Source organism: Peromyscus californicus, unplaced genomic scaffold, assembly GCF_007827085.1.
Source record: "Peromyscus californicus insignis strain IS unplaced genomic scaffold, ASM782708v3 Scaffold_23__1_contigs__length_62951481, whole genome shotgun sequence".
In the NCBI taxonomy this organism is placed as follows: domain Eukaryota; kingdom Metazoa; phylum Chordata; class Mammalia; order Rodentia; family Cricetidae; genus Peromyscus; species Peromyscus californicus.
This window is the reverse complement of record NW_026294534.1, coordinates 38,519,141-38,542,532: the sequence shown is the minus strand read 5'-3', so window position 1 is coordinate 38,542,532 and position 23,392 is coordinate 38,519,141. Positions and strand designations below refer to the sequence as shown.

Genomic DNA, 23,392 nt, shown 5'->3' with positions numbered 1-23,392 from the left:
GTGTGTGTGTGTGTGTGTGGGGGGGGGGAGCAGCCCCGGCGAGCCACCCCGGCGCTGGTGTGTGTGTGTGGGGGGGGAAGGGGGCCCCCCAGCACGCGAGGCGGGGACTCGGCGTTTTCCAGGAGCCGAGGGCAGAGGGCGCACCGCCTACCTCGGCGGTCAAGCCCCCGGGGAGCTCCGTGAGCGGCCGGGAGGTTGAGCCGCCGCCGCCGCCGCCGCCGCCGCCGCCGCCGCCGCCGCCGCAGGTGGGGGGGGGGGGGGACGGGGACGGGGACGGGGGACGCTCGGCGGGAAGTCGCCGCGCATGCCCGGAGCGGCGGCGCCCGCTGCACCCTGGGTCGCCCTTAGTTCCCCCCCCGCCCCCAGCAAGGCCTCAACCCGGCCAGCAGCGCCCCGGGGGCCGCCGCGCTCGCTGTCGTCTCGGAGGCTCGCGAGGGAGGCGCTGGAAGCCGCCCGATGGAGGCCAGGTCGGTAACCCCGGGGGCCGAGCCAGCCGGGCCGGCGCTCCCGATCCCCCGTAGCGGGGGGGGGGGGGGGTGGTGGTTACGGAAACGACCGCCCCGGTGGCCCGGCCTCTCGGGGGAGCCCACCGTCAGACTTGGGGCGAAGCTGGGGGGGGGGGTAACAGGCTCGGCCATGCGGCCCCTTTAAGAGGGGGCGGGGCGCGGCCTGCCGTTTGGCCACCCGCCCTCCGCGCCCTCCCCCCCCCCCACCTCCCCCCCAACCCCGGGCGAGAGTTGACAGACCAATCGCCCGGGTGGCGCAGGGAAGGCGGGAGAATGCGAACCCTCCGGTAGGGCGATAGGGGGCGGGGCCCCGGCCTTATTAGGAGTGGGGGGGGGGGGCCTGCGCAGGCGCAGATGCGGCCGCTGGCGAAGGGGCGGGGCCAAGTCCACGGAGACTCCGCCAGGCACCGAGGCTGATAAGCGAGGAGAGGCGAGGGCAGCAGCGAGGGGCTTGTCACGGGGATCTGGGCAGGCCGGGCAGCCCCGGGAGGGTCTCGTGAGGGGGACCCGCCGAGGGGGGACAGCCAGTGTCACCACCGCTCGGGAGCCCCGGCGCCGTCGGCCGCGGAGGGGAAACCCCGCTGCTCTCACTCTCTCTCTCTTTCCTAGCGAGCGAGGGAGGGGGCCGGAGGGAGCCCCGGTCTCGCCCCGCCCCTGGGCTTGTTACCGCGGGGGCGGGGAGTGAGGGTTTCTTCTTTGGGGGGGGGGAGGAGAGAGTGGAGATCGGGGGGTGGTGGGGGGGACGACGACGACTCGGCGGTGCCCTCTCGAGCGGCGGCGGCGGCGGCGGCGGCCGTGTCCCCGCGGCGCCGGGCCGCCGAGCCTCGGAGGAGCGGCGGTCGTGGCTGTTGCATGTGTGGCTGCTGGATGCGGAGGCGGCGGCGGCGGCGGCGGCGAGGAGCAGCAGCAGCAGCGGCGGCGGCGGCAGGATGTTAGGGCAGCAGCAGCAGCAGCAGCAGCAGCAGCAGCAGCAGCAGCAGCAGCAGCTGTACTCGTCGGCCGCGCTCCTGACCGGAGAGCGGAGCCGGCTGCTCACCTGCTACGTGCAGGACTACCTGGAGTGTGTGGAGTCGCTGCCCCACGACATGCAGAGGAACGTGTCGGTGCTGCGGGAGCTGGACAACAAATACCAAGGTACTTTTTTTTTTTTTTTTTTTCTCTCTCTCTCTCCGGTGACAGTGTCCGTGAAGTGCAGCGAGCGATCTCTGGTGTGGTGGGACCGGGAGACGACGGGCCCGGGGCGGGGGGGGAAACTGCAGAAACCGGCCTCGCGGCCCTTCCCTGTCCCGGCTGCGGCTCACCGGGACTTCCGAGGGCCGCCCGTCAGCCTCCCCGCTGCAGCCCGGGCGGCTGGCTGCAGCTGCCGCCGACCGGGAATCAGCCATTTTAAGCGAGCATTTGTTCCGGTGCCCGCCGGCTGGCTGCCGCACGCCGTCCTGATCCCGGAGCTGGCGTGTGTGCAGCGGGGCGCGGGCTAGACTGGGTGCGGGGCCTGTTGGCCCCGGCCCCGCTGGGCCCCCCGTCCCTGGGCAGAGCAGATGCATTGGAACGTGCGGGGGAGGGGGGGGCCGAGAGGACGGGGCGAAGGTGGACTTAGGCGGCGGCCCCCCCCCCCCCCCGCTCCCTCCTTCCCTCCCTCCCGGCGGCTCCCGGCGTGGCGCGGGACTGGGACAGTCTGTGCTTCCCTCTCGCCCCGGGGAAAGTTCCGGGCCGCCCGGTGCCTCGGCCCTTCCTCAGCTCCTGCCAACTGGTTAAAGGGGGAGGGGTCCCCCCGCAGGGCCGGGCGGAGAGGGTGTGTGTGTGTGTGTGTCTGCTAATGTGTGAGTGTGAGTGTGTGTCTGTGTGTGTGTGTGGCGGGGAGGGCCCCGGTCTAGGGGCGGGGCCTGCGGGTGTGACGTCGTATGGGCGGGGCGCGCGCTCCCGCGGGCCTTGGCCGCGGCGGGCTGCTTGGCCTGAGCGGGCGGCTCGCGGGGGACCTGCTGGGGCGGGGCACTTAGATGGGCCTGGGCGGAGTCGGTGTCGGGGTGATGGTCTTTCCAATCTCTCCCAGCCAGTGAATCAAGGCACGGGCCCCCGCTGTGGGACTGTCGCCGACCCTGGCTCAGCGGAGGTTCCGGGCTATGTGTCACTTCCGGACCTCTGGAGGAAGTGGGTTCGTTGGCTGGGCAACCACCTGGCGTCCCTGCACCCTCGGGTTCCTCCTCCACCAAGTTTACACGAGGAGAAACGCTTTCGTGGTGGTGGTTTGTCGTCAAAGAAATTAGGACAGGGAATCATCACGAGGGACTGTCGGACCTTTCTGCTGCTGGGACAGGAGAAATTTAAATGGGGATGTGTTCGTCCTTTAGTAAATCCGAGTCAGGGAACAGCGGAGACCTAATGTGAACCGTAAAAACTTGTAGCCATTCTGTTTTTCCAGACATGTCACCAATCCTGTAACTTAATCCTGTAGTCCACCTCATGGTGACATTGTTTTAGCATGTTAGAACACTTAGGTGTCTCTGCCTACAATTCTGTTTTCTGAGTCTCTGGTAAGACTAATTTCTGTTGGGAGAAGACAGTACTGTTTCTGCAGTATGCCGGTATCTTCACCAGGTTCAAAACATAGGAGGTAAAAAAAAAAAATCACTTTTATAGATAAAATTTACAGCGCTAAAGTAACTATCCAGTTAATTGTGTGGAGAATATTTTATCTCAAAGCTGTCTACTTCAAGAACACATTTGTTTTCAAATTGTGTGGCTCCTCTCGTTCCTAAGTGATTGAATTCAAGACTTGAAGGATAGGAAGAGGATTTACCATTGTCCTAGAGGCTACCCCTACTCCCACCCTTTAAAAAAAAAAAGAGCATCATCTGTGGTTTTTTCCTGAAGACATGGGGGGCATACATGAATGGCAACCTAGCAGTGGGACATGTGCTTAAGAATTCTGTGCCAAAATTTGTAGTTTTCCTTATATTAACACTGTATTGTATTCTTGAAAGGCACAAAAATGAGACTATTTTAGGTTGGTTGTGACATAATTTTTTGACAAAAAAGTCTGTGATACCAGTTATCTGTAATTGTCATAAGTTGCTCAGGTAACATGAGTATTGGACCTTAAATACTGAAAAATTTGTACACACCATCAGCTTCATTGTGATTGTGACTAATTCCAAGATTAATATAAAAATAGTGGTCCAGCTTCTGCTCTATGAACATAGTTGCTAAGCTCAACTTCACAGTTTTATTTTTGTTAGATGCTTTGTATATGTTTGTGTTCTTGATTCAGATTTTATTTTCACTGATTCTTAAGTATTTTCTATTATGGGGGGCAGTGCTAATACAACAGCGCTGAGTGAGGGAGCCTATGAAGTTGCTCCCTCACCTATTGAGTCTTTCAGGAATTACTGATCAGTCCATTAAGTAGAGAAGTGAAGAAAAAAATCAAATTAAATATTCATTGCAGAATATGGCTATTAGAAAACCTTTATGGCATTTCATTCATAATTTTCTAGGAAAACAGCAACCTTTGAGCTAAAATGTAAAGTGTAATTCCAAGTGTCTTTCATATGGTGTATGGAAAGTGCTGTAAGATCAGATGTACAGATTTGGCAGTTCAAAGTTTGAGGTTCTTGAATTTTTTTTCTTTACCTCATATAAAAGTGATAGCATTCTTATTGGTTTACTCTGTAGAATTTTTTAAGTGCTGAACATTGAACCTAGGGTCTCACACATGTATGGCAAGCAGTCTGCCCGTGAATTATCCCCCAACCCCCTTTTTACTGTTTCTTTTGATAGAGGCACTCACTGAGTTGTCTAGGCTGGCCTTGAACTTGTGATCCTCCTGCCTCACTTTATCAAGTAGCTGGAATTACCAGCTGCCAGGCCCAGCAAGATGGAAAAAAAAAAATCTCTATCCCATAATGTGGGCTGAGTAAATGGTAATTCTTTTTTTCTTTCTTTTTTTTTTCTTTTATCTCATGGTACAATTAAGGTGTCTTTAAAATATAAATTTTTATCTCATTGCAGTGTCAGTGTGCAAGTATGACACAAGGAGCAGCTAACTCCTGATCATGAGATACAGAATATTTGAAATGAAGTTTAGGTTTTTGTATTCTTTAAATTATTTTGCATCTAGCAAAAAAATAGCTAATTGTTTTTTCCTGTAGGAAAACTGTGCTCTTAGGAGATGTACTTGTATACCTGCTTGAACAAAACAGGGTAGTTTTGAATTTTGTTCAGAAATAGGATGTGCACAGGCCAGCAAGATAGCTCAGTTGGTAAAGGTGCTGACAGCCCAGCCTGACGACCCGAGTTCAATCCCTGGAACTCACATGGTGGAAGAAGAGAACCGACTCCCACAAAGTGACCTCCATTATGAGTGCTGCAGCATGCATGAGTGCTTATACACACACACACACACACACACACACACACACACACACACACACACACACTGCTAAAAAGAATTCAAAGCTGTGGCATGTGAGTACTCTTGGGACCCTCAGCTGTAGTGGCAAAACTGTCCATCGAGTATTAGTACCTGCAATTTCCAGGGAGGAGGGAATCCATAGATGTGCTAATTATTTACTTTTGTTACCCGATTTCAGACAACCACTGTATGTATTTTACTTATTTAACATTTCTGCTCATTATAATAGTAACTGGAATATAAAACAGCGGTGTGGGATATAATAGTAATAACGTTGGAAGCTGAAACAGTGGTATGCTATGAAGTATTGGAAATTAGAGTTAATGTTTATGTTTTACCCCCAGCAAGACAGAACTCTTCGATATAGGCATTGTGTCTTATAAGGGTAAGACATCGAATAGATTTGAATAAAACTAAACTTAATTAGATTTTTGGTCATTGGTGACATTGAAAATTCTGGTGACTCAGCCATTGCTTGATTTAAAAGTGTCCAACTTTTTATGCAGTTGCATTAGCAGCTTCAACAAGCATAGACTCAGCTGCTGAGTTGGCTACAAAGGTAGAATGATCCAGTGCTGACTTCACTGTAGTTTTGGAGTGGCTTGCTCAGTGGATGCCAAGAACAGCAGCTCTACTCTGGAAATAGTTTTGATTTTCAGAATTTCCCCTGTGGTGCTAAAATGAAAGAGCCATTAAAACTAAGATGACAGGAAGCTAAGAGATGCTGATGTCTGCCTTTTGAAAGTGTCCAAGGATGTGAAAATTAAGGCAGTGTGTCTCTCTGGAGTCATGTACCAAATCACTGATTGAGCTGTAAGTCCTGTAAACACACAGGTGGTAATACTCTGTGGCTGAGTCTCAGAACCACCTCGAGTTTTATAGCTGGAGTTCAGCATGTAAATTTTGTGTATAGAGTAGTTTTGATGTTCAGATAAAGAATAGGCAATAAGGAACTCAGCAAATTCTAAATTAACATGTAATAGTCTTACTTACATAACACTTTGGATTATTAATTTACTACACGTCTGTGTGTGTGTGTGTGTGTGTGTGTGTGTGTGTGTGTGTGTGTGTGTGTGTGTGTTCTGTGAAGGCAGGAGATTGACATCCCACATCTTCCTTTACTGCCCTCCACCTTGTTTTTGGAGACAGGATCTCTCACTTAAGATTGCTGATTCAGCTCGATGGCCCCTGACCAGCCAGCCCCAGGGAAGCTGTCTGCATCCCGGGCCCTGAGGTTACAGGTGCACACGGCCACACCTGCTCTGTATGTGAGGGCTAGGAATCAACTCAGGTCCTCATGGTTATGTGGCAAGCACTTTCCAGGCTAACCATTTCCCTACTCGCCCTTACCTTTTTAAATACAGAGAAATAATAGTAAATGTTTATAGTCTTCTTGTTAGTTTACTAATAATTACCTTTGTGTGAGGTTTCTGTTGCTGCGATAAAACACCATCACCAAAAGCAACTTGGAGAGAAAGGGGTTATTTCAGCTTACACCTCTCAGGTCATAGCCCATGTCTGGGGAAAGTCAGGACAGGGACTCAAGGTAGGAACTAGAACATAAACTGTGCTGCTTTCTGGCTTGCTCCTCATGGCTCACTCAGCCTGCTTTCTTATGCAGCTCAGAACTAGCTGCCTAGGGTTGAAACTGTCCACAGTGAGCTGGCCTTTCTTTATATCAATCATCATTCAAGAAAATGCCCAAAGGCCAGTCTTAGTGAAGCATTTCTCAATTGAGACATCCTCTTCCTCAATACCCCTAGCTTCTGTCAAGTTAGCAAATTAACCAGAACAACCTTTGAAAGTTTTTACAATTCCTTTTATTTATTCTGTGTGTGGGAGCACAGGAATGCACATGGCGGAGGTGAGAGGACAGTGTGCAGGAGTCAGCTCTCTGCTTCTACCAGAAGTGTCGGTCCCAGGGATCACATTGAGGTTGGAGAGGCTGCAGGGATGGCTCGGTGGTCACGAGCACCAGCTGTTCTTCCAGAGGACCCAGGTTCACTTCCCAGCACCCCCGTGGCAGCTCACACGATAACCTCATACAGAAAGACATGTAGGCAAAATAACACACATAAGTGGATAGATAGATGGATGAATGGATGGATAAATAAAAACAACCAGCCAGTCAACCCAAGTTGAGGCTGTCCATCTTGGTAGTAAGCTCGTTTGCCTGATGAGCCATTTGCCTCTAGGTACACTTTCATATTAGATGATGTAGATTTTGAGAGTAATGTGTGTGTGTGTGTGTGTGTGTGTGTGTGTTTTAAAGATTTATTTATTATGTATACAGCATGTATGACTGCAGGCCAGAAGAGGGCACCAGATCTCATTACAGATGGTTGTGAGCCGCCATGTGGTTGCTGGGAATTGAACTCAGGACCTCTGGAAGAGCAATCAGTGCTCTTAACCTCTGAGTCATCTCTCCAGCCCCGAGAGTAATGTTTTTAATGTATACAAACTATCAAATATGGTTTCCTGGTTGAATTCTATCTTGGAGATGATGTATGTGCTAACATGCCATAATATTCTCCTTTTCCCTGTTTTAGAAACTTTAAAGGAAATTGATGATGTCTATGAAAAATATAAGAAAGAAGATGATTCAAACCAGAAGAAACGCCTACAGCAACATCTGCAGAGAGCGTTAATCAATAGCCAGGAATTGGGAGATGAAAAAATTCAGATTGTCACACAAATGCTGGAATTGGTGGAAAATCGGGCGAGACAAATGGAGCTGCATTCACAGTGTCTCCAAGATCCTGCTGAAAGTGAACGGGCCTCAGACAAGGGGAAGATGGATTCTAGTCAACCTGAAAGATCTTCTAGAAGACCTAGAAGACAGCGAACCAGTGAGAGCCGTGATTTATGTCACATGACAAATGGGATTGAAGACTGTGATGATCAGCCCCCGAAAGAAAAGAAATCCAAATCTGCTAAGAAAAAGAAACGCTCCAAGGCCAAGCAGGAAAGGGAAGCCTCGCCTGTTGAGTTCGCAATAGATCCCAATGAACCTACCTACTGCTTATGTAACCAAGTGTCTTACGGGGAGATGATAGGCTGTGACAATGAACAGTGTCCCATTGAATGGTTTCACTTTTCATGTGTTTCACTCACCTATAAACCAAAGGGGAAATGGTATTGCCCCAAGTGCAGGGGGGACAATGAGAAAACAATGGACAAAAGTACTGAAAAGACGAGAAAGGAGAGAAGAGCGAGGTAGTGAAGGCCATCTGTGTTTTAAAAGGGTTGTTTGTCTTTTATAGAATTGGTTTAATTTCAGAAAATGTTTTAGGAGAAATGCATAAGACTATGCAATAATTTTTAATCATTAGTATTAATGGTGTATTAAAAGTTCTTGTACTTTGTCTGTGACCTTAATTTTCTGCACTGAATTACCAAATATTTTAAGCCAGGTAGTCTTGAGCGCACCTGACGGAAGGAACAGGAAACAGGGAGGAAGTGGTATGAACGAGCTTCAAGCAGCTTCCCAAACCACACCTATTTCATTTTCACCTCAAACTCCCATGCTGGTTTGGGGGTAAACACAAAAGTTTTGCTAACATCTTAGTTCTGTGTGCTTAAAATTTTTTATGTATTGTTGGATTTCTCTGTGTCAAATTACCTTGGTAATTTCAAATACGAACACTATCCTGTTTAGAGATTCTTACTGGCCCCATGTAGTATTCATACACTTGTTAAATCTCTAGTCTTCCAGAAGTTCTGGGAACTAGAGAGAAGAGTTATCTGTGGTTCCGTGTGGAGTCATGCACTCTTCCTGGAGTATCTGCTGCTGTATTTCCTTGGTAGCTTTTGATACCTGTCAGTTGTAGCATCTATAAATGTCGCTGCTTTTTCAAAACAGGTGCACCTTGTCTACCGCTTAATAAGGGACTTGTTTTGTTTTGTTGGGACAGGTAAGGCTAGTTAAAATACCAAAAAATGCTGCCATTGGCTCATACTGGCAAGATTTGGAGTATTATTTAGCATCATGGTTCAATTTAAAGATTGTGTCTTGATATTTTCCACGTGACCTGTTGCTGGGAAGTGTCACCACAGACCTGTCAGTGGGAAAGGGGCACATAGGAGTCTTTAAATATTGCCTTTTCTGTCAAACAGTTATTTTAAATAGTTTTGCTGGGGGCTAGAGTTTATTTCTATCCCAATGAGTAATTATACATTATTTTAAATAATAGTATATTGACCTTAACCTCTGGTATTGGTGCTGTTTGATGTTTTCATGTTTATTGAACTAATTTCATTATAACAATATAATTAATAATGTATTTGTAAACTGAACTTTCCCGGATTTTGATATTTTAAGGGTAAGGATCTTGATGGATGTATGTCCATGCATTGGAGAAGTTTTTGATTGTGGGGGACAGCAGATGGACTAGTTCTTTAAACTTATGTGTAGCATACTTCTTATTCATCATTTCTTTCTAATCTGATGATCTTGATTCTTTTTGATTTAACATGTGAAAAATCCTGTCTGCTTGTTTGGAAAAAAAAAATTGCTTTTTTCTCTTCCAGCTCTCTGTGTGACTTGTAGGCCTGCCATTTCACCTTATCTGAACATCAGATCATTCACCTGGAATGAGTTGGCTTAAATGTCTCCAAGGTCCTTTTGAACTCTTAGTGGTGTGCTGTGGTGAAAGATTTTAATAATGAAATGGCTTGCTTTTCTCTTTAATTACTGTCCTCCATACCCTGAGGTATGAAGACAGTGTAAGGTTAGAGACTGGTAAATGAACATGATTTTATTTCTGTCCCAAGGCTATGTTGCTTACTCACTATTACCAGTTGATTATCTTAAGCAAGAAATAGTGAGTAGAACGATGAATGTCTTTTTAACTTGAATTGTAAAGAAACCCATTTCCTCCTGACACCATTCACATAATCAGTGTGAGCAAAGCTTTGAAGGATGACTCTGGGGAGCACACCACTCTTTAATCCATAGATTTGCCTCAGCTTATGGAAGAAAAAACAAAACCCACAGCATTTTAATAGAGGCATCCGAAGTTCCATAGGACTTTGACAGTAGATGTACCTAGAATGGCTTGTCTTTCAGATCTACTGTTTGAAACATCATGTTTTATGAATTAACTTTTGTTTTCTATACCATGTGGGGAAGAGAAGTTAAAATTTGCATAACATTATGATTGGGATTTCTTTGTTAAATATTTATCTCTTACCCTAGCTCACGTCACTGTTACCAGCTCATACTGTGTGACAGAATTACTGAACCTACCTCACATTGGAATTACCTTAGTAAGTTTGAAAGCATTGGTACCTGGGTCCCAACCACAACAGTTGTGATACAGAATTCATTTGGAATGTGACTTAGGCATTAGGTTTTTTTTAAAGGTCCCCATTCTAACGTATAGAAAACCACTCCCCCATTTTGACATTGTCAGCCCATTGAAAACTCCTGGGAGCTTGTCAGCATTTAGGTTTTTGTAGCACCGAAGCTACCGTCACCCGTAGTTGATTGCTGCCTCTCTGTACCAGGGGCTGCTTTACCCTGGTGGGATAGGCAAAGAAAAAGTTCCTCTTGGGAACCACACATTCTAGTGGAAGGGTCAGTTAGCTGATCTAGAACATCAGATAACTGTTTGAGTGGATAAATTAAAGGGAAGCACTTTAAACATGGAAAAAGGAAGGGGTGTGTACAAATGCAGTGGATTAGGAAGGGCCTCTAAGGAAGTCATCAGACCTCAGAACAGAAATAGAGATTCGAGGAGGCCACACATCTTTGGGGGCAGTAGGATAAACCTCAGGAAAGATCTAGAAAATGAAGACTTTGGAAATCATGGTGGGCAGTTTGGGAAGGCATTGAAAGACTTTGAGCCACAGTCAGATTTGTGTTTAAAGATCAGTCTGGGTAGTTAGTGTGCATAGTCTGTAGGTCCCCTATGGAAGTGGGGTTAGAAAACGCAGATATTTGCCTCCCAAGTGGCAGTTTAGATTTGTGTGTTCAACTGAAAAAGGCTGTCTAATGGTGTATCTCTGTCTTAAACTTTTTTTTTTTTTTTTAGTTTTTCGAGACAGGGTTTCTCTGTGTAGTTTTGCGCCTTTCCTGGAACTCACTTGGTAGCCCAGGCTGGCCTCGAACTCACAGAGATCCGCCTGGCTCTGCCTCCCAAGTGATGGGATTAAAGGCGTGCGCCACTACCGCCCGGCTGTCTTAAACTTTTTAAAAGATAATTTATTTTTATGTGTATGGATGTTTTGCTCTTCTGTGTGTTTATGTAACAAGTGTGTGCGGTACTCAAGCTAGAAGACGCATCCAATCCCCAGAGTGGGGGTTCTAGACTATTGGCTGCCTCATGGGTGCTGGGAACTGAACTCAGGTCCTCTGGAAGAGCAACAGGTGTTTTTAACCACTGAGCCATCTCTCCAGCCCCTAGAGGTTTGTTTTAAAAGACACAGCTAGTGGGTGGGATTTTGGCCTAGGAATTGGAAAGCAAAGTGATGATGAGTGAATTTTAGATCCTTGGTCTTAAGGCTAGGGATGGAGGCTGGGGATGGAGGTCCCCCCCACATTTGGGATAGCAACCAACTGGTTCTGGAAGAGAGAGAACTTGGTACTTGGGTTTGAAATGCCTCAATTTCTAGGGTAACCCAGAGTCCTGTGTATGATAAGTTTTGGGGGACAGGATAAGCATTTGGAGAGTCAGTGGGATTGAGTTAGTGTTTCTCAAATGTCTACAGTCATCTCCATTTGTTACAGTGAGTCCGATTCAGTAGATTGCTTGTAGGGCCTGAGAGTCTGCATTTCCTGCCAGGCTTGCCGATGCTGATGCTATTGTTTAGGGGTCCACAGTTTGAGGAGCAATCAAGTTCCAGAAGAGGAAGGAGTTGGCCATGAGGTATTCAGACGTTTGAAATGGGAAGCAACGGAGGTGCTTTCTCAGAGCCCTCAACCAGGCCGAAAAGTGGTCTGCTACTCATTTCTAAATAAAAGTGTTCTGAGAAGGCCGTCAGCAACTCATTTCGGTGCTGTTCCAGGAAGCTGAGCGTAGAGGACCATCACATGGCTCGGTTTAATACAAGTTTGGGGGGATGAAGGAACCAAACGTGAACAGAAGAGGATTGAAGTAGTGACAGGAACTCAAGCTTGGATGCAAAAGGTCACAGCACTGTCAAATATTTCCTGTGTACTTGTTTGCAAGACGGGTAGAGTAGTGGAGGTAAAGCAGCCAGTGAGTAAAGACAGAAATCCAACTTTAAGATGCTTAGACTCTGGAATGCGTAGGGGTAAAAGCAGGTTAGGTGGCTAGGGTTGGAATGGGGAACATGAGATTGTACTTCACTTTCCTGCTGAAGAGCTGAGGAGGGAGGATGCTAGAGATCAGTAGGAGGTAATTAAGATACGTGTGTGAAATGCCACTTAGGGAAGTGGGAACAAGAATGGTCTAGGAAAGTCAGTCTGAGCTATGGATACGCCAAGGGTTTGAGCCCTATCTTCAGATGAGCCGATTGCAGACTGCCTGGGTGTAAGCATGAAAAAAAGTGAAAATATAAAATAACGTAAACCCTCAAATCTCGAAGCCAGGAAGGTTGCACTTCCCCAGCCCTTTTTGAGTGCCCACCAGTGATGTCCTCTGCAGCATCCGGCCTCATTGCCCTGCTGGATGGAGAGGCCCAGCCCTTCCAGGAGCCTCTGCTGTGAGGAACCGGGTGGGCTCTGCTGCACTCTGAGTCAAGCGCTTTAGCTGTGATGTAGCACCAGCTATGATTCCAATAGTGTGTGGCAGTTTGGACTCACCCTTACTGGGATTGCCTGACCTCGGTACGCTGGTTATGGAAACAGGCGGCTTTACTCCTTCCTGTTTGAGTGGGGGGGGGGGGGGCATGCTCTGAACCAGGATTCCAAAGACGTTGTCTGTGAGCAGGGTCAGGCCGCCATCCTCCGCCTGGAGTTTGTTTAGATGGAAAATGAGCGATGTAGGATGGTTTCCTGAAAAGCTGCTGATATTCTTGTCTCTGGGAGGTCTGAGGGAATAGTGTCCCTGGCCTAGGTTTACTATCTAAGTCTCCTAAATTAACAGTCTAATTCATGTATGTGGTAACTAGACTTTAAGCAGAATTCTCCTTTTCCTTTTTTTCTTTTCTTTCTCACTTTTTGTTTTGTTTTAGGTTTTGTTTTCAAGACAGGGTTTCTCTGTGTAGCCCTGGATATTCTGGAACTCATTCTGCAGACCAGGCTGGCCTTGAACTCACAGATCCTCCTGTCTCTGCCTTCTGAGTGTTGGGTTGTGCGCCACCACTGCCCGACTAAGCAGAATTTTCTAAGCATCAGATACTAGAAAGATCTCAGTAGATTTAGCCATGTCCATATGCTCTGTGAATCGTATTTTAAAATATTACCCAATGCTTTTTGAATTGGTTCACTTTTTGTTTTTGTTTTTGTTTTTGTTTTTCGAGACAGGGTTTCTCTGTGTAGCTTTGCGCCTTTCCTGGATCTCGCTCTGTAGACCAGGCTGGCCTCGAACTCACAAAGATCCGCCTGCCTCTGCCTCCCGAGTGCTGGGATTAAAGGCGTGCGCCACCACCGCCTGGCTGAATTGGCTCACTTTTTATGTAAATTTATTTTGTAAATACAAAAGTATCGTGTGTGTGTGTGTGTGTGTGTGTGTGTGTGTGTGTGTGTGTGTGTGTGTAAGAGAGAGAGACAGAGAGACACAGAGAGATTAATACAACAAACCAAAGCAGTGGCATTAAGTTCTAGCTATGTGAGATTATTTTCAAGAACGGAGTCCAGAGTCCTCCTTATTAGATAATGTGATTAGTTAATACTAGGTAAGGATGAAAGACAAATACAAAGCAATAAAAACGCTCAGAGAATCCACTTGAACCCTGTTTACCATCCTACTCTGGGAAATAACTGTAACAACAGAAGTAACCATTGCCCTTTTCCCCCCACATTCAGATTAGTGTTTTCTTTCTTGTCTGTGGTGATCCACACCTGTAATCTCAGCCCTTGGGAGGTCGAGGCAGGAGGATGGAAGTTCAAGGCCAGCCTGGATCGTATAGTAGCTCGGAGGCCAGTGGGGATACCTGATGCCTTCATTTTAAATAAATAAATAAATAAATTTTTTTCTTAAAGCTACATGCCACAAGGTTTCCGTAAAGCTTGCAAAGTGCTAACCAACATTATCTACATGAGCATTATAGAGACCAATCAGAAGCCATTATTCTGACCCATAGGGATTTCTAGGGTGGTCTGTTTTCTGCTCTGAGAAGTCTCCCAACCCTCACCCTGGTGCCTCATTTAGAAGTTGAGAGAGATTTATTTATTTATTTTTATTTATTTATTTTTTTTTTTAATTTTTTTTGAGACAGGGTTTCTCTGTGTAGTCCTGGCTGGAGAGAGATTTCTTTGACCAGCCTTACACCATTGCTCTTGGGCCCGGCAGTCCAGAGTTGGGGGAAAAAAAAAAAAGTTGTGTTAGCAGGGCGGTGGTGGTGGTGGTGGTGGTGGTGGTGGTGCACGCCTTTAATCCCAGCACTCGGGAGGCAGAGCCAGGCGGATCTCTGTGAGTTCGAGGCCAGCCTGGGCTACAAAGTGAGTTCCAGGAAAGGCGCAAAGCTACACAGAGAAACCCTGTCTAGAAAAACCAAAAAAAAAAAAAAAAAAAAAGGTGAAAGTCATCTCCATAACTTCCTTAGTTACCCACTTCTAGTATAGGGATTTTTCATCCAAAAGTCAAATTTCCAACTCTCTACAAATTGGACAACATGTCCATAGTCATCATTAACACTGAAGGAGTGAGATTTTGGTAGGATAGCATACTTTGAGCAGCTGTGTGCCTACACACACTAAAGTATTCTTTACGAATTTTGAGTATTGGAAACAATTGACCTGCCATCTTAAGTAGGTCCTTTGTCATCGTGGCATTTCATGGTATGGAAATAATGTTTTGACCCTGGTCACTCAGCACGTGATGACACACTGCCTCCAGACCTTAGTCCCAGTCAGGAGGACCATTTGCTTCTGGACTTTGCCTCAGGCTGGTTTGAAAAATATTTTTCTTTTTTTTTTCCTCCAAAACTGCTTAGCAGCTTGTATCCCCCCCCCCCCCTTTTTGTGTGTGTGTGTGTCTTGGAAAAGCATTTGTTTAGATTATAGCTAGGTTAAGAATAAACAGGCCAGGCACTGGTGGCATACGCCTTTAGTTCCAGCACTCGAGAGGCAGAGCCAGGTAGATCTCTGTGAGTTCGAGGCCAGCCTGGTCTACAGAGCGAGATCCAGGACAGGCACAAAGCTACACAGAGAAACTCTGTCTCGAAACCCCCCCCCCAAAAAAAAAAGAATAAACAGAATTTGAGGTACTTGAGTGCCTAAGACTTAGGTTTTGAATATGTGGGTTTTAAAGTGGAGTTTTTGTTTATTTTTTTACTTTCTTTTTATGAGACAGGGTCTCATTGTGTTCTTGGCTAGCCTGGGACTCACTGTGTAGACCAGGCTGGCCTTGAACTCATAGTGAACCACCTTCCTGTGCCTTCAGAGTGCTATACCATCACGCCCTGCCAGATGTGTGGTTTTAAACAATACATTCTCAGCTGTGTTCAGAGAGCAGTGCATTACTATATTCTTATTTTGAAGATCCGAATCTGATTACTTTGTTTTACCATAGGCCTTAACTTATTAATCTAGTGTGCTAACAGTTCACTTGAAACACAAGTATAATTCAACTGGCTAGTTTTCTCTTCAGGTGTTAGCCTAGAAATGTGGGATCCTGCTCTCAGTGGCAAGTAATTTTGGTTCCAAAAGAATTTACCCTGTCAAGAATGTAAAAATGGAAGGATGTAATATTTCCAAGCCTAAAAGATGGATTTTTGTTGTTTTGTTTTTTGTTGTTGTTTGTGGTGGTGGTGGTGGTGGTGGTGGTGGTGGTTATGGTGTGTGTGTGATGACTAATGCCCCAAATAGCAAAAACTTTGTTCTATGATCTTAAGAGTACATTTCACTTTTTTTGTTAGAAAAAATTGAACTTGAAAAGGGTAGATTCTCATAGATTAAAGAAAAGACAGAAGTATGTGGGTATTTTTTATGTGGTCATTGTATGAACATTTATCATCTTTCATTGGGTTTCTCTTTTTAGTCGTAGATTAAATGCTTAATCATCTGGAATTGATGAGTTAAGTTTGTGTTATTCTCATGTGATCTTAAGCTCCTAAAACAAGACTTGTCATCCTTTTACATTAGCAATGAACTTAGAACCTTCAGAAACTCCCCTGAGGGGAGTGCTTTGTGTGCGAGGAGTCTGCAGTCCCTGACTGCTGCCCTCAACAGTGGCTACGGGTGGGTCTTGATGTGTGCACAGAGTGCAGATAGCAGGGTCTCAGCAGTGACTACGGGTGGGTCTTGATGTGTGCACAGAGTACAGGTAGCAGGCTCTCAGCAGTGACTACGGGTGGGTCTTGATGTGTGCACAGAGTGCAGGTAGCAGGGTCTCAGCAGTGAGTACGGGTGGGTCTTGATGTGTTCACAGAGTGCAGGTAGCAGGGTCTCAGCAGTGACTCCGGGTGGGTCTTGATGTGTGCACAGAGTACAGGTAGCAGGGTCTCAACAGTGACTACGGGTGGGTCTTGATGTGTGCACAGAGTGCAGGTAGCAGGGTCTCAGCAGTGACTACGGGTGGGTCTTGATGTGTGCACAGAGTGCAGGTAGCAGGCTCACTGCTTGCATCAGATGTTCCCATCTCTCTTTTGCTGCTTCTCCCCTGAGCACTCTCCTGCCAAAGGTCAAGGGAGGTAGAAGCCATCCTCTGAAACAGTCACCTACACGATCCCCACCTGAAAATTGAGTATCATGTGTTGTCTGACATTTTTTCAGATAGACCTTCCTCACCTGGACTTTGGACCTTGATGAGAAAATTCAAAGATATACTTTAGGTAGAATGTGAAAAAGTAATTTGTAGCTGGGCGGTGGTGGCGCATGCCTTTAATCCCAGCACTCGGGAGTAGAGGCAGGCGGATCTCTGAGTTCAAGACCAGCCTGGTCTACAGAGCGAGATCCAGGACAGGCACCAAAACTACACAGAGAAACCCTGTCTCGGGAAATAAAAAAGAAAAGAAAAAAGAAAAAGTGATTTGTAAAAGTATGCCACATAGAATCCCCATGAGAACTGGTATGTCATCTGGCATGGAATGAAATTATGCTTTAACCAGTTTCCCAAAGTATTCCCTAGGCTCGGAAGGGTTAATCTGCCTAGGAGAGGGGATTGCTTACATATTTCCCTCTCCTTGGGGATCTGGAGGTTCACATGTGCTATAGAAGTGTCTACAGGTTTGAGAATACTGTGGAAAACTAGACCATGAAGAAATGGTTTCTAGGATGCTAATGAGTGATTAGAGTATGGGCAGCCACACAGCAGCCCCTTTCCTATATCCCCAGACTGGGGTCTTGATGTCATTTGGACCATTGTTTAAAGGCTTTGGTCTTCCTGATTATTAAACAATGATAATTAGATGCTGTCATTGATGGGAGTGTTTGTGTTCGAATCTTCCCTGAGCAGACCAGGTACAGCTGATGGCAATAACGCTCAGCAAGGTGTGCGTGTGCCCCCATCTCACTCTAAAAGCAATTTATTTGATTCAGCTTCTTAATTAGTAAAAGCAGCCTAGATTTCGTAGCCGTAAACTGATGACTGTAGCCTTCTGTTCTGATCAGAGAAACTTCAGAGGAGATCACTGTTCGTCTTGGGCTCATTTCTGGGAAATTAAGCATGACGAGGCAAGCGATAATAGAATCTTAATTTAGCCCACACTTGATTATTACCAAATGGGCCAAGTGGATGCCGGGAGATGTGACCCCTAGGCAGCAAGCTTGTGTTCCCGGTGATCACTGAAGTTTATTGGGATCAAATGTCATGACGTTCTTTGTTTTAGAGTCTATAGAGTTCAACTACACTCTTCTTTGGAGAACTCATGGTTATTTCCAAGTAATGAATATTCAACTGTTTGCAAAATGCACTTACAGGAAAATCCAGATTGCTAAGCCAATGTCACAGTCAGAAATGTCTATGAAAGAGTAGGGCAATACCATGTGTAGCTAGACCTCAACCTAAGGTGTATATCTGAGTCACAGAACCTGTAGAGGAAGGAATAGGGAGCTGGTTGTTGCCTGAGAGTTAATTTACGAAGTGACTGGGGCCGTTCCAAATTTGCCATTTCTAGTACAGGTTAGTGAGGGCATTAATGTTTTAGGTGTTTTTTTTTTTTTTTTTTTTTTTTTTTCACCTCTTTAGTTAGTATTTCAGGAAAGTAATCAAATTGTTCCTGGAACTAAAGGTTTTTTTTTGTTGTTGTTGTTTTTTGGTTTTTTTTTATATATATATATATATACTGGGTTCTGGGCTTTTTGTTTGTTATGTTTTGTTTTGTTTTTCAAGACAGGGTTTCTCTGTGTAGCCCTGACTGTCCTTGAATTTGCTCTTTAGACCAGGCTGGACTTGAACTCAGAGATCCACCTGCCTCTGCCTCTGGAGTGCTGGGGTTAAAGGTGTGCACCACACCCACCAGGCTTTATATACTGGTTTTTTAAGATTGGGTGGTGGTGGTATTTCACCTGAATGTAAGTGTGTATATTATGTATATGCCTGGTGCCTGGGAGGCCAGAAGAAGGTGTCAGATCCTCTGGAACTGGGGTTACAGACAGTTGTTAGCCACCATGTTGGTGCTGGGAACTGAACCTGAGTTCTCTGGAAGAGCAGCCTGTGCTTAGCTTAGCTGTCTCTCCAGCCCTGGAACTAAAAGTTTAACTTGGGGCGATAGTAGATACACTGTGGTCTGTATGAGAAGTAGCAAGCCTCCTGGCCATCTCACAGACAGGCTGTTAACACTGCTTTTGAAAATAGTTTATGTTTATTCAGAAGAGAACAAAGTGTCGTCAGAATGAAGACGCTGTGCGGAGGGAGAGTTTCCCTTTTCAGAATCATCTTTTTTAAGAAAGGAAGAAAGGGAGAAGGCGAAGCTTCCGCCCTACACCATCTCCCTTGTGCATCATCTCAACACTTGCAGACTGCTAGGAGTCGGGAAAAGCAGCTTTGTCCTGCCATTGCTTCGTTAGAGCCTTGAATGCCAGGCTAGATTGTAGAGCATCCCTCTCACGCCCTAGGCATTTTTCTTGAGGGATGGAGTTATCAGGGCTCCGGGGATAGAACCCAGGGCTTCATGCATGCCAAGCATGTACTCTACCTCTGAACTGCACCCCCAGCTCCTGCTTCAAGCTTTAAAACTCTTAGGTTTTTTTTTTTTTTTTTTTTTTTTTTTTTTTTTTTTTTGGTTTTTCGAGACAGGGTTTCTCTGTGTAGCTTTGCGCCTTTCCTGGAACTCACTTGGTAGCCCAGGCTGGCCTCGAACTCACAGAGATCCGCCTGGCTCTGCCTCCCGAGTGCTGGGATTAAAGGCGTGCGCCACCACCGCCCGGCTAAAACTCTTAGGAAACAGTTGAAATAGAGTGAAAAATATTTTCTCAAGGAACTTCAGAATTCACCCATGAATTATTTTTGTAGTGGTTTCACAAAATGAGTTAAAAATAATTACCAATATTTATGATGTTTTTAAAGTGTTAACTAATGATATTAATATTAACTCAGCATTTAGTTTGGTTACAGAGTACTACAACAGGACTCAACAATAGAAATTCATAGGAAACTTCTGTGGGAGAAGTTGGGGAGAGTATCAGGAAAAAACAATGTTAAAATTATATTTATAGGTACATTAAAGATCTATGGTATAGTATTTCTGTTTCATTGACAGATGCAATTTTAAATGGTTTGCTTTATTTTAAAGTGGCACTACAAAATGTATCAGAAATTACATTATTACAATCATATAAGCTTTAATGGAACATTCTAGAAGTCAATTTATATGTGTGAGAAGATATCAGTTTTTTTTTAATCTTCGAGGCTGTGAGAGCAGAATTTTTAGAAACAGTTGACATAAGCAGTCCATTCACTGCTCCTGTTCTTGACCTCCTCACCTTAACCTGCCATTTCCACCTTGACCACCTTCTTTCATCCAGACACAACAGCTGCCAGTTTCCAAGTCTGTGACCACGATTGTACTCTTCTTGCTCCCCTTCAGACCTCCGGTTCTTCCAGAAGATGATTAACTCAATTGTTTCACTCAAAACAAGAGCAAAGTTCATCAGAGCTCTCTACTGCTGCTTCGTGTGTGTGTGTGTGTGTGTGTGTGTGTGTGTGTGTGTGTGTGTGTGTATACTTGTGGAAGCCTTGAAGTTGATGTTGTGTCTTCTATTTCTCTCCATTTTGTTCATTGAGGCAGGGTCTCTCACTGAACCTGGAGCTTGCCAATCCTGGCTGATCTAGCTAGCCAGCTTGCCGCAGGGGCCCTTGTGTCTACCTCCAGAGTTCTGGGATTGTAGAGAGGGCCTGCACACCTACCTGGTTTTTATGTGGGGCTGGGAGTCCATGTTCTGCTCCCCATGCTTGTACAGCAAGCGATCTCCCCGCTCTGCCGCCTCCCCAGGCCCTCCGGCTGCTGCGTCCTCTGGTGCTCCCTACCTCTCATCCCCCGGACTGGTGGCTGTTCTCAGATCCAGACTCTCGGTTTGTGCATAGGAACTTCATTCCTAAAATGGTTCCCTCAATTATCTAGGTTTCTCCTCCTCCTGGGTTTTTCCTTTGTACTGTTATGTTTCTAATCTTAAAAACTAGAGCCGGGCGGTGGTGGCGCATGCCTTTAATCCCAGCACTTGGGAGGCAGAAGCAGGCGGGATCTCTGTGAGTTCGAGGCCAGCCTGGTCTACAAAGCGAGTTCCAGGAAAGGTGCAAAGCTACACAGAGAAACCCTGTCTCGAAAAACCAAAAAAAAACAAACAAAAGAACAGGGCTGGAGAGATGGCTCAGTGCTTAAGAGCACTGAATGCTCTTCCAGACGACCAGGGTTCAATCCCCAGGACCCACATGGCAGCTCATAACTGTAACTCCAGTTTCCTGGAAAAACACCAATGCACATAAAGAAATAAAATTAATTAAAAAACTAGAAAGAACAATCAAGATAATAGTCCCACATCCCATGCTAACTGCGCTGTGTGTGTGTGTGTGTGTGTGTGTGTGTGTGTGTGTGTGTGTTTTGCCATAACTTTATGGTTGTTTTTTGTTCTTAATCTGAGGAGCTGAAGAGATGGCTTACAAAGTTAAGAATAGCACTTGCTGCTCTTCCAGAAGCCCTGGGTTCCATTCCCAGCACCCACTGGCTGCTCACAGCTGTTGGTAATTCCAGTTCCATGGCATCTAATGCTTGCACTCATACAGACCTACGCAAATACACATAAACAAAAATAATTCTTTTTAAATTCTGTTTTTCTGTCTTCACTGTCCTTGCTGGAGTGGCTCTGTCTGGTATACTAAATGACACTGCTTTCACAGTATCAGATTTGACTTCTCCGTCATGATCTTTTCCTGCTAACACCTGACACAGCTCCCCCATCTAAACATGCACTCTCAGCCTCCAGAGTTTAAAATACTCTCGTTCTTCCCGTTGCCTGTGGTTCCATCTCATTCTGTCCTAAGTACTGCGGTGTTCTAGGCTAGGCCTTCAGGACTGTCTACGATCCTTGGAAAGCTCATGCTCTCTGGTGCCTCTACTCAGAATCTGATGACTCCCAGAGGCCTGCCAGCATCCCAGCTACCACATCCAGGCTCGCACATTCAACTGCCCCCAGCACTTCTTCCTCATGGCAACTGGACATCTCACACTTGCCACAGGATTTTCATACCCCCGTTAGACGGCTGTACTTCTCTGCCTTCTTGTCTGTGGAGAATGACAGTTCCACCTTGAGTTTCTCAGGCTAAGATCTGTGAAGTCAGCTTTTCCTCATAGACCCTGCGACTATTTCGTCCACATGTTCTGTCAGCCCATCAAAATATATCCATCAGCCCGCCTTCCTGCTCCTCCCCTCATCTAGGCCACCCCAGTCACCTCTGTCAGGACTGCCACAGTAGCCCCCCAGTCTGTCTTCTTGCGCCCACTTAGTCCTGTCTCATTATTGCCTCCAAATTGGCTAAACCGATCGGGCTGAATCAGTCTTTCCTCTTCATAAATTCCTGCAGTGGCTTCTTATGTAAACTCCAAAGGTCTCGTAGTGGTCTAAACAGCCCCCTCTTCGTCAGGCTTCAAGCCCCGACTTCTAGCCTTCTCCTTTTGCCCACTCTGGTCCAGCCACGTTGACCACCCGTGCACCTCCAGGACTCTCAGCCACAGACCTGTACACATCTTCCCTCTTCTTCAACACCTCTGTCTCCCATTTCCAGTTTGCTTGCTCCTTCTCTCCTTCTCCAGAGGCCACTCCCCGAACACTCATGTTCAAAATGCCCCGTGTTCCTCCACCCCACGAAACCTTAGCCAGCCTCGTCTATGACGGGAGAAAGATCCTAACTCTGTACTCTCACCAGAGGATGGCTATCTAGACTTTACCTCCTCACAGAATTTAATATTTTTCATCCAGCCAAAATGATGAGCCTAAAGTTTAAGTTTGTGAGAGTGTATAAAGACATAAATAGAAAAAACCCGAATGAAAGGAGATTTTCCAAGGACATATTATTTACTTTACATTCTTTTCTCCTCTTCCTTTCTTTCTTTCTTTCTTTCTTTCTTTCTTTTTTTTTTTTTTTTGTAAGTTTCTTATTTGAATGTTTCCTCCCACTAAAATGTAAGCTCCTTGAGAGCAGGAACTGTGTGTGTCCCATCCGCCACCCAACAGCTGTATTTTCAGTGACACACAGTCAGTTCTTAATAAATATTTTTTGAATAAGTGTTACGATACATTTATTAATCGAGTCCAGTGTCTGTGGTTCCTTAGAACAAAGAAGCTAATGGGCACACGTCTTGTGTATAACATTCAGTAGAACTGAATGATTCCAACAGTCACTCATCAGGGCATCATGGGAGCAATTAGCTATGGTGCGTGACTTAATTTTGTTTCCTGTTGCTGTGATAAAATACCCTGACGAAAGCAACTTAAAGAAGAAAGAGGGCTGGGCGGTGGTGGCGCACGCCTTTAATCCCAGCACTCAGGAAGCAGAGCCAGGCGGATCTCTGTGAGTTCGAGGCCAGCCTGGTCTACAGAGCGAGATCCAGGACAGGCACCAAAACTACATACAGAGTCTGTCTCCAAAAAAAAAAAAAAAAGAAGAAGAAGAAGAACAAGAAGAAGAAAATGTTGACTTGGCTCCCAGTTCCAGGTCAAAGCTCATCCTTGTGGGGAAGTCAAGGCAGCAGAAACTTGAAGTAGAAGTTACATGACAGCCACAGTCCGAGCAGAGAACAAGGAATTAATGCATGCTTGCTTGCCAGGATCCGGCTAGTTTTCTCCTCTCATGCGATTCAGGATCCCCTGTCCAGGGACTGGTGCTGTCTACATTCGGGGATGCTCTCCCAATCTCAGCCAATCAAGATCCCGCACCGGCATAACCACAGGTCAAACTAATCCAGATAGTTC

The 23,392-nt window shown here is 46.2% G+C and overlaps 1 protein-coding gene and 1 long non-coding RNA gene across 2 annotated transcripts; both read left to right on the top strand.

The window, feature by feature from the left end:
- The first annotated feature begins 1,229 nt into the window (after positions 1 to 1,229).
- Positions 1,230 to 8,282, top strand: Ing2 (inhibitor of growth family member 2). Its single transcript, XM_052752264.1, has 2 exons — positions 1,230 to 1,640; positions 7,467 to 8,282. The coding sequence occupies exons 1-2, from the start codon at positions 1,436 to 1,438 to the stop codon at positions 8,135 to 8,137; spliced, it is 876 nt and encodes a 291-aa protein (XP_052608224.1). The 5' UTR covers positions 1,230 to 1,435; the 3' UTR covers positions 8,138 to 8,282.
- A 9,860-nt stretch (positions 8,283 to 18,142) lies between these two features.
- On the top strand, positions 18,143 to 22,705 carry LOC128119102 (uncharacterized). The gene is made up of 2 exons (XR_008221447.1): positions 18,143 to 19,169; positions 19,368 to 22,705. It is a non-coding gene; the product is annotated as an uncharacterized LOC128119102 (long non-coding RNA).
- The last annotated feature ends 687 nt before the right edge of the window (positions 22,706 to 23,392 follow it).

Coding starts and splice junctions, on each gene's coding strand:
- Ing2 (XM_052752264.1), top strand. CDS start 1,436: ATGTTAGGGCAGCAGCAGCAGCAGCAGCAGCAGCAGCAGCAGCAGCAG. Junction 1,641..7,466: donor GCTGGACAACAAATACCAAG/GTACTTTTTTTT, acceptor TCCCTGTTTTAG/AAACTTTAAAGGAAATTGAT.